General features: G+C 38.6%; 1 protein-coding gene across 1 annotated transcript in view; it reads right to left on the bottom strand.

Moving 5' to 3' along the window:
• The window catches only part of ANO3 (anoctamin 3), a 292,092-nt gene extending 284,072 nt beyond the window's left edge, over nt 1-8,020 (bottom strand). Inside the window, exon 1 of the mRNA XM_005690016.3 lies at nt 7,659-8,020. Coding sequence (XP_005690073.1) covers nt 7,659-7,704 — 46 coding nt within the window. The 5' untranslated portion in view covers nt 7,705-8,020. The remainder of the gene's footprint in view (nt 1-7,658) is intronic.

Here is an 11,819-nt window from a genome sequence, read left to right on the forward strand (position 1 = left end):
CATACCATTTAATAGAAATGTCTGCTTAGGAATATTAAGTGGTTATTACAAGAAAAATGCTTTAAACAGTGTCTGGCAAAGAATAAACATTTAATAATAGCACTTATTATTATTCTGATTTTAGAAATGAGGAATCTAAAACTGACTGAAAGCAGTTTGCCCATGATTTCCCACTATGTAACAGCCTTTAAAATTCAAACACAGCCCTGTAGGATTCCACACCCCCATTTTTGATTGCACACATTGCCTTTCTCACAGTGACTTTAAATTATGACAGTAAATTATTTAGAAACACAAACCTAACACATATCTTTCATATACATTAATCAAGGAGAACCTTAAACTTTTAGCGTGCATTTTATTTTTTAAAAAAAGCCATGTTGAGACATGTATAATAGCAGAATACTCATGAAAGTGTTTTCTTTTGCAAAAACTTATGCGGTAAGAAATAGGAATTAAAATACCTGGGGCTTAAATGAATTAACAGCATTTGCAGCATTTACAAGTTCATGACAGGACAACTGGAGACAAAGTCTGAGAGCTCTTCCTTACAAGTATAAAAACTCCTTTACTGAAGTGTCCAGTAAAGGACACCAGACAGTAACTCTCATTTAGGAACTTCATCTCTCCTCCTTACAGAGGAGGAATTGGGAAATTATAATTATATTAGAAACACACTAAGTTACATCTTCATAATACTAAATGCATGTATGAAGCTTAAGTGCTAGAATCTACACAGTTTTGCCTCTATTAATAAGAAATGTCATCTATTTACAATTTAATTTAGCCCACTCTCTTAAATCCATTATCTCTCTTAGTGCTTACACAGTTACTTTTTTTTTTTTTCACAAAATTGTTTCTCAAATGCACCTTGTAAGAATTCCATAGTGCATAATTGTGCTTAATTGTAAAGAACACAGATTCCCAGTGTCCCCAGAAATGAGATTCTGTAAGTCTGGAGGCACTAAGAACTTTCATTTAAACAAGAACCCCAGGTGATTTGTTAAATCTTGCAAATGTGGGAAATGAGCTATGGCAGATAAAATGAATTGCTCAATATATCAGTGAGTGATGGAAACTGTTTAAGACAGAACTTGTGCATGTATTTGCAATGTAGCCATATCTCCACCTCCAAATTGCTTCTAAAAGAGCTCCAAAGCCAAACATAAAACATATACAATTTAAGAGTTATTTTGGGGAGATGCCTTTTGGTCAACCTATTAAGTTCCTAGAAACATAATGATGAGAGGTGTTCCATGACCTATACAGTGCAATTTAAAAATACTTTAAGCGATGTACTTCCACCCAATTTACCCACAAGAATGTCCTCTCCTCCATGGCCAACTATTTCTCATCTTTAGTGAGGATGTGAGTCTGGGCCTGATGTTTTGATAAACCTGAGTCCTGCAGCTAGTACAGGCTTCCTACATGCTGCTGAGTTGCCAGGTAGGAAGTAACTGCTGCTTTCCTGTGCAATTTAGGAGGAAAGGCAATAAATGAAGGGAAGGTTGGGGTGGTTGTACTAATGATCTGTCAGGTTTAGAATACGATTTTATACTTCTGTAACTTCTGATGAAGTCAGAAGGTGTAATGAACATTATTCTGTTTAAATGAACATTATTCTGCAGAAGGGAGTAAGCTGATCATGATCAAGCTCAGAGATCTTAGAACTCTACCTTGAGTTCATTAAGAGTTAACTTGGCAATGCATATAACATCTAAACCTTAACTCCCTCACCTTGAAAATAGAAAAAATAATATGTATCTATCTGCTAAAGTTTTAGTTATTATAAAATAACACAGTGTACTTTTAAGTTCTGGGGACAGTGGATAGTGATAGTATTCACACATTAGCAGTTTTTGTTTTTGTTTTTGTTTTCTTTTGCTATCCTTCACCACATTCCTGAGAGATGAAGATTATTATCACAAAATTTTGGATAAGGAACCTAACAACCCAGTATTTGTTAGGTAAATACCCAGAGTTACAGAGGAAAAGACAGGATTCAATCACAGGAAAACCTGAGTCAATACTTTGCATCAAGGTATGATTACTTTGCATTAATCTGCAAATACTAATATTTTCTAAATATCTGAGCGATGGTAAAATGTAAAAGTAATAAATAAAAGAAAGTCAAGCTTTGCTATGCTTATAGATTTGGGTTTCCTTTAACAGGTTAGTTTATATCCAGTTGACCCTTGAACAGTGTGAGGGTTAGGGGTGCTGACTCTCCATGCAGTCAAAAACCCACATATAGTTTACAGTTTGCCATTAAATATCTGGTTTCTCTGTATCCATGTTTCTGCATCTGTGAATTCAACCAACTGTAGATCGTGTAGTACTGTAGTGTTTACTGTTGAAAGAAAACCACATGTAACTGGACCCATACAATCCAAACTCATGTCGTTCAAGGGTCACCTGTGATCACCAATCCCAATATTTTTTTCCAGTAACATTGTGCTCACAGTATAATGTTAAACTCTACATTGAGATGGAAATTTCAGCTCTCTAGAACTCTCAGGAAATATGAGCTCTAGAACTCTCAGGAAAATTCAAGCTTTGGATACTTGAATTTCTAAATAGCTTTCATAAACACTCACATATTTACATTATAATTAATTTGGTTGGAATTCCTTTTAAACTTTACCACTTGCCTTCATTCCTACTCTAAGATATATATTTATTGCATAATATATACTACTGTTGCTAATTCAAAATTATCATTTTAAACATCAATGTTCTTACTTTGAAGTAACATGGCAATTCCTCTAAGCCATTTGTGGTACACAGAATTTTTAAAGAGATGATCCTAGATACATATGTTTGCTTTTTGGACTGAAGTATCTCTTTATTGTATTCACAGTTTGATTCATCGTTACTAGGAGATGAATTATCTATAACTAGAGTCATAAATATGTAAGAAATAGCCTGTGGAAAGGGAAAGAAAGGGAAGGGTAAAAATGAAAAGAGCAGAAGATCTGAGGGGCTCTCAATTAGATTAGACACTCCATCCTTTCTGATGACCCAGGGTGATATTCAGCACCAGCCTGAGTACCAGTTTGTGCCTAAGGACCAGTCAGAATAATTTTCTGACTTTAAAATATCTTCCCCAACGTTTTGCCTATATAGCTGGGAAGTATTTTAACAAAAGACAATGCCTTCCCTTCTTCAGTTATAAATAAAAGAACAGACTGTCAAAATACCAGGCAGAGTTACTATGAATGTGTGAATACATTTCTGTCATTGCATAAATGGCTTTACATTTTTTTCTGGATTCACCAGGGTGAGAGTATAGGAAGATTCTAGATCCTAAAAATATCAGTGAAGGGAAAAAGAGGCTTAAACAGTGGATGCCAGAAATTCTGAAACCAGATATTCTCCCCAACACCCCCTCTTCTAGGTCCTGTGAAGAAGAAACTAGCACAAAGCAAGCTGGTTGCTGAGAGGCTCGACAGGTGGACCTCCACAGTAGTGAATAATTTAAGAAAAAGAGAATGAAAGTGCCTGTGGCCTGCCAATTCCCATGTAAGTGTAACGATTACTATTACCACATAACTTATTTGAGTAGGAAGTATTTGATTCTGTGGAAATATTATAAACACTCTTCATGTTTAACCAAATGTCCTTTATGATAATGATGAATCACTTAACCACTTCTGATGATCCCATTAAATCCAAGCTTTTGGGGACAGGCTGTGTTTGATGTGACCTATGGCTTCTCTGAAAGTCTTACTGGCTGTATTGGTAAATAACAGCCACCAGAAGCCAGAACTATCATTGTCTTCTTCCCGCCCACTCTTGGGTGACACACGAGTCCATTTTAAATCAAGTGAAACTAAGCAAATCAGGCTGAGGAGCAGTTGGATCTGCATCAGAAATCAGTGATGATTTGCCAGCCAGTAAGTTCCTCCAACATGTGCTAAGTCAAAGGCAAACACACACTCCCAGTTGTCTGTAAGCATAATATACTCATTTACCTTTGGGATTTCAGAAATAAAGTTGCAAAAATCCCATCCCAACACCTACCTCCACTCTAGCTGAGGATTCTGTTTTTTTGCTTCCTTATTATGCCTCTTAATGAAACAATCTATTAATAAAACTTAAATAAAAACCAAAAACCTCTGTGGTTCTTTGCTTCAGAAAACAAAACTTAACTGACATGGTCAAGAAACAGAATGTCAGCATCTTCCTAGAAAAATACAAAGTTCTCTAATAATTCACATAAAGGTGGGGTTCAGCAAACCTCTCAGACTTCCTACTGTACAAAGTTCTCTGAAGGAGGTTTCTGCAGCAACAGGTTTGGGAATGAAAGTGTCCTTAATATTGCTACCACTAAGCATAGTCCCTGGCACACAGCAAGAACCTGCTAAATATGGGGTAAGATGGTAGTTAATAAATGCAATTTATTTGCAAAGGAATTTAACAATTAAGAAAAGAATTGAATTTCTAAATTTACTTTATGGGAATTTAGGTGAAGTTTTCCTGAGGTATGGTCATATGAGTTGAATAGTTCAGGACTGTAACTCAAGACTACTGGAAGGAATCCTTTGATGGTCTGGAATCCAGTTTTCCCTAAGAAATCCTAAAGTAATAACAATGAGTGAGACTAAGGAAAATAAAGGGCAATGAACTATAAGGAAATCACTAAAGGTCTGTGTTTTTTTTAACTCCTAAGAAGTCAAAAAAAAAAAAAAAGAATGAGGCTGGGAAGGAAAACTATTACTATTATTGCTGCTGTTTTTGTTATTGTTTACTATATTTTGAACCCCAAACATGTGCCAGACAAACTCAGGTACTTTGCAACATATATATTATTATCTTTATTTCACAGTGCTGGTGATTGAGGTTTAAAGAGATATTAAAAAATGTAATTTGTTAGTAGGATATATAGGGTAAAAATCCAAGGCTGAAAATGAAGAACATAGATTAACCTAAGGATAACTATTTTAACATCCATATTGATTTATTGAAAACACTGAGTAATATCAGTGTTTGGATCAATGATTGATTACTACATATTTCTCACATATACTGGAACATCTCTAAGCTTGCTGAGAGTTTCATTACTGTGTGCTTGTTTATCAAGTTAGTGAACATTTTTAAAGTTTTATAATAATAGTTTTTTCTGAATATCTCAGGCTATTTCTAGGTATTATAAAGTTGAAATCAAAACGCATGAGACAGGGTGCTCAGGGCTGGTGTACTGGGATGGCCCTGAGGGATGGGATAGGGAGGGAGGTGGGAGGGGGCTTCCGGATGGGGAACACATGTACACCCATGGTTGATTCATGTAATGTATGGCAAAAACCACTACAATATTGTAAAGTAATCAGCCTCCCATTAAAATAAATTAATTATTTTTTAAAAAAACACACAAAAGACATTGATATCACTTAAGATAAAAATAATCCTCATAAATTGCTTTACTTATCCAAATTATTTCCTAACAGTGAACTAAAAGCAGTGCTTTCCACTTTATCTGGCCCAGGGGGGAAAAGTCATCTCTTTTCATTGCACCTGGCCTTCCCATAGACCAGAGGAAGACCATGTTGTTCAAGTGCTCAGTTTTTTTACATTTATATATGAAGAAAAGTCCAAAGAAGTTAAAAACTTCACTCAAGGTTTCTAAGCTAATTATAGTGGCAAGCTTAGGATTTAGGACACTAGAGTTACAGTACACAGCTTTCTCCTCTTTAATGGGCAGTTTTCAGGTTAATGTTACAATGAAAAGCATCCCTAAAAGCTTTCTGTCTCACACTTCCTGGGTAGGAAAGCATCTAGAATAGTGTTTTACTCTTCCCTCTTTGTAAAATTAAAATAGTTAATCCTATTTTTGGTTATGTCTTTTTGAAAAGTCCACCCAGGGTTAAGAAACAATTAACTAAAACCACTTTAATGATACTTCTTTCTTATCCCTCCTGTTCCCTGCATTTATCCTTCTGCTAAAGTTGCTTTTTGTGCCAAAAAGTAAAGGAAGCTTGAAAATAGATGGCTCATAATGCATCATAATGGAAACAATGCTCATAATGCATTATAATGGGAACAATAACAGTTGGTCCTAGAGTTAGCAATTATTTGCTTTTAAAAACACAATATGTGTTCATACATAAGTTGTGTGAGGGCTATTTCAATAGTTCAGGTCCCAGAAATAAGTTACCCATAGCACCCATGCATGAGGGGAGGATTATTAACCATATGGAGCTGGTGCAAAGTTCCTATACTTTCTTCATTCTGAATGTTTGTATGTGTTTAAAATAATGATTAAAGGGAACGCAACTTTTGGAACAGCTAAATTTTCTTTGGAACATTTAGATTTGAAGTGGAATTGCATACAAGTTGAATTTTTTGTCTACCCAACATCTCATCTCACTTCCAACTTCAACATACTTGCAAAATAACCTAGAGAACTTGGACTTGAAGAGAGTGTAAAACTATGCTATTCAAAGCTAAGTCCATAATTTGCCTAATATGGGGATTGCTCCTAAATTACCCCTGGTGGATTCAACAGTTTTTGCTTAGAAAAAGGCAAATATCTACAAACAACTGTTGGCCAAAAAAACAGAAACAAACATGAATAACATCTGGGCGTGGGGAAGCAGGAATATTTAATTAAATGTATATGTCACCTTTTTTTTTTTTTTTTTGACCCTGCTGCATAGCTTGTGAGACCTCTTTCCAGACCAGGGACTGAACCTTGGCCATGGCAGTGAAAGCTCAGGATCCTCACCACTAGGCCACCAGGGAACTCCCTATTTACTTCACTTTGCATGAACAAATATGCTATTCCAGAATTCACATATCTTAGGTACCATATGATCAACTATGACATAATTATCATCATTAATTCAAAAAAATGGCAATTATGCTATTTAATAATTTTAGAAACTCTAGAAAACTGGAAACATTTCCCAAAATATGTGACCTATTAAAAAGCTTTTAAATAAAATAATGAACAAGGACCAAAGGGTGAGAATAACTTGAAAAAAAATCTTGATTTGACTATGAACATATATAGACTCATCACTGTATCTAGGGAGAAATTTGAAGGAAAGGCAAAGAAGGATAAGACAGAGAACCTGCCAGAGGATCCTACTAATAATAATAAAATCCTGAAACCCAGAATCAAGCATAACGACAAGGGGAAATTTGAATTTTCTGAGAAAGTTTCAGAGCCCCTTCAACAGGCCAACTTCCGGAACTGTCCAAAAATTAATTTATCCTAGCATTGTATAAAATCATCTTAAATAGAATATCCACTTATGTGGAGCTTATTAACCATCTGAATCACAGGCTGGGGCAAACTTGGACCAATATCTCTGTTTTCAAATCTCAGAGCGCAATTGGGCTAGCATAACAACCCCTGCTAAGCTGGTTTACTGCAATGCATTGACAGAATCTTAGAAGAGATAGACATTACAGTCTGTGAAATGACGAATTCCGCTTTTCCCAGGGACCGTGCGGAGGCTCAGAGATCAGACTCATTTCGGATGCAAAGTGAAGTGGCATTAAAAAGAAGAAGAAGAGGAAGATTTTTTAAAAACTTCACAGAGTTCTCCCCCTCTGCGACGCATTAGTCTGGAAAGGATGCTCCTACCCAACTGCAAGGGCATGCAGACGGGACGGGACGCCCACAGAGAGGGGGGACCAAGATTCCGACTGACCTTTCTGCTGTTTAAAGGACTGAATCGAGCCTGAATGATGGACCATTTTCACTCAGTGCGTCCCCGCCGGTTTAGGAAGCTGTCCGAGGGAAAGGTGGAGTATCAGTATGCAGACTCTGTGAGAGCCTCCGAGGCTCAATGCAATCCCGGAACAACCGCGAACGCACTGCAATCAGACACCTGCTTTTGCCGGCACTTAGCTCCCGAGACAGCGCGCCCACTGTTGTCATGGTAACAGCGAGGCGGTCCAGCGTCCGGCTCCCCTTAGCGGCTACTCGAGGAATAGCCTCGCATACCCGGAGTGTCCAGTGCCACAGTATGGGTGGGCGTTATGCGGGGTAGGCCGGGTGTGGGAAGGGAGAGCTTCTCCTAGAGTCTGTAAATGAATTGCAGGAAATCTCTAGAACCGCAAGTTCAGTTCGGTTCAGTTCAGTCACTCAGTCGTGTCCGACTCTGCGACCCCATGGACTGCAGCACGCCAGGCTTCCCTGTCCATCACCAACTCCGGCAGCTTGCTCAGACTCATGTCCATCGAGTTGGTGATGCCATCTAACCATCTCATCCTCTGTCATCCCCTTCTCCTCCTGCCTTCAGTCTTGCCCAGCATCAGGGTCTTTTCCAGTGAGTCAGCTGTTGGCATCAGTTCAGTTCAGATCAGTTCAATCGCTCAGACGTGTCCGAATCTTTGCGACCCCATGAATCGCAGCATGCCAGGCCTCCCTGTCCATCACCAACTCCCGGAGTTCACTCAGACTCATGTCCATCGAGTCAGTGATGCCACCCAGCCATCTCATCCTCTGTTGTCCCCTTCTCCTCCTGCCCCCAATCCGTCCCAGCATCAGAGTCTTTTCCAATGAGTCAGCTCTTCTCATCAAGTAGCCAAAGTACTGGAGTTTCAGCTTCAGCATCAGTCCTTCAAATGAATATTCATGACTGACTTCCTTCAGGATTGACTGGTTTGATCTCCTTTCAGCCCAAGGGAGTCTCAAGAGGCTTCTCCAACAGCACAGTTCAAAAGCATCAATTCTTCAGGGCTCAGCCTTCTTTATAGTCCAACTCTCACATCCATACGTGACTACTGGAAAAACCATAGCTTTGGCTAGACGGACCGTTGTTGGCAAAGTAATGTCTCTGTTTTTTAATATGCTGTCTAGGTTTGCCATAGCTTTTCTTCCAAGGAGCAAGCGTCTTTTAATTTCATGGCTGCAGTCACCATCTGCAGTGACTTGGAGCCCAAGAATATAAAGTTTTCTTTACTGCTGTTTAACACTGTTTCCATTATTTCCCCAGGTACTTACCATGAAGTGAAGGGACGGGATGCCATGATCTTCATTTTTTGAATGATGAGTTTTAAGCCAGCTTTTTCACTCTCCTCTTTCACTTTCATCAAGAGGCTCTTTAGTGCTTCTTCGCTTTCTGCAATAAGAGTGGTTTCGCTTGCATATCTGAGGTTATTGATATTTCTCCCGGAAATCTTGATTACAGCTTGTGCTTCATCCAGCCCAGCATTTCACATGCTGTACTGGTACATATCCACAATGGAGTATTACTCAGCCATTAAAAAGAATACATTTGAATCAGTTCTAATGAGGTGGATGAAACTGTAGCCGATTATACAGAGTGAAGTAAGGCAGAAAGAAAAACACCAATACAGTATACTAATACATATATATGGAATTTAGAAAGATGGTAATGATAACCCTGTATCGGAGACAGTAAAAGAGACACAGATGTATAGAACAGGCTTTTGGACTCTGTGGGAGAGGGAAAGGGTGGGATGATTCGGGAGAATGGCATTGAAACATATATAATATCATATATGAAATGAGTCACCAGTCCAGGTTCGATGCACGATACTGGATGCTTGGGGCTGGTGCCCTGGGATGACCCAGAGGGATGGTATGGGGAGGGAAAAGGGAGGGGGGTTCAGAATGGAGAACACGTGTATACCTGTGGCAGATTCATGCTGATGTATGGCAAAACCAATACAATATTGTAAAGTAGTTAACCTCCAATTAAAAAAATAAATTTACATTTAAAAAATATAAGTAGGGTGACAATATACAGCCTTGATGTACTCCTTTCCCAATTTGGTACTAGTCTGTTGTTCGATATCCGGTTCTATTGCTTCTTAACCTACATACAGATTTCTCAGGAGGCAGGTAAGGTGGTCTGGGATTCCCATCTCTTTAAAATTTTTCCACAGTTTGTTGTGATCCAAACAGCCAAAGTCTTTGGTGTAATAAATAAAGCAGAAGTAGATGTTTTCTGGAACTCCCTTGCTTTTTCTATTATACAACAGATATTGGCAATTTCATCTCAGGTTCCTCTACCTTTTCTAAATCCAGTTTGAACATCTGGAAGTTCTCGGTTCATGCACTGTTGAAGCCTTGCTTAGAGAATTTTGAGCATTACTTTGCTAGCATTTGAGATGAGTGCAGTTGTGCAGTAGTTTGAACATTCTTTGTTCACTGAACACTCTTTGAACATTGCCTCTCTTGGGGACTGGAATGAAAACTGACCTTTTCCAGTCCTGTGGTGACTGCTGAGTTTTCCAAATTTGCTGGCATACTGAGAGCAGCTCTTTCATAGCATCATCTTTTAGGATTTGAAATAGCTCTTCTGGAATTCTTCTGAAATAGCTCTACTGGAATTCCATCACCTCCACTAGGTTTGTTCGTAGTGATGCTTCCTTAGACCCACTTGATTTTACACTCAGGATGTCTGGCTCTAGGTGAGTGATCACAACATTGTGGTTATCTGGGGCATTAAGAACTAGGTCATCAACAGAAAATTGGATTAAAGACTTACTGAGTATGAACCCACCCATCAGAACAAGACCCAGTTTCCCCACACAGTCAGTCTCTCCCGTCAGGAAGCTTCCATAAGCTTCTTATCCTTATCCATCAGAGGGCAGACAGAATGAAAACCACAATCACAGAAAACTAACCAAACTGATCACATGGACCACAGCCTCATCTAAGTCAATGAAACTATGAGCCATGCCTTATAGGGCCACCCAAGATGGACGGGTCATAGTGGAGAGTTCTGACAAAATGTGGTCCACTGGAGAAGGGAATGGCAAACCACTTCAGTATTCTTGACTTGAGAACCCCATGAACAGTATGAAAATACAGAAAGATATTACACTGAAAGATGAATTTCCCAGGTCAGTAGGTGCCCAATATGCTACTGGAGAAGAGTGGGGAAGTAACTCCAGAGAGAGTGAAGGGACGGAGCCAAAGCAAAAACAACACCAAGCTGTGGATGTGACTGGTAATGGAAGTAAAGTCTGAGGCTGTAACAAACAATACTGCATAGGAACCTGGAATGTTAAGTCCAGCAATCAAGGTAAATTGGTCAAACAGGAGATAGCAAGAGTGAACATCAACATTTTAGGAATCAGTGAACTAAAATTAACTGGAATGGGTGAATTTAACTCAGATGACCATTATATCTACTACTGTGAGCAAGAATCCCTTAGAAGAAATGCAATAGCCATCATAGTCAACAAAAGAGTCCAAAATGCAGTACTTGGATGCAATCTCAAAAACAACAGAATGACCTTGGTTTGTTTCCAAGGCAAACCATTCAACATCACAGTAATTCAAGTCTATGCCCCAATCACTAATGCTGAAGAAGATGAAACTGAATGGTTTTATGAAGATGTACAAGACCTTATAGAAACAATACAAAAAAAAAAAAAAACAAGATGTCCTTTTCATCATAGGGGACTGGAATGCAAAAATAGGAAGTTAAGAGATACCTGGAGCAACAGGCAAGTTTGGCCTTGAAGTACAGAATGAAGCAGGTCAAAGACTAACAGAGCTTTGCCAAGAGAACACATTGGTCATAGCAAACACCCTTTTCCAACAACACAAGAGAAAAATCTACACATGGATATCAACAGATGGTCAACACTGAAATCATATTGATTACTTTCTTTACAGCTGAAGATGGAGAAGCTGTATACAGTCAGCAAAAACAAGACCAGGCACTGACTGTGGCTCAGATCATGAACTCCTTTTTACCAAATTCAGACTTAAATTGGAGAAAGTAGGCAAAACCACTAGATCATTCTGGTATGACCTAAATCAAATCCCTTATGATTATACAGTGGATGTGACAAATAGACCCAATGGATTAGATTTGATAGACTGC

Source organism: Capra hircus, chromosome 15, assembly GCF_001704415.2.
Source record: "Capra hircus breed San Clemente chromosome 15, ASM170441v1, whole genome shotgun sequence".
NCBI classification, from domain to species: domain Eukaryota; kingdom Metazoa; phylum Chordata; class Mammalia; order Artiodactyla; family Bovidae; genus Capra; species Capra hircus.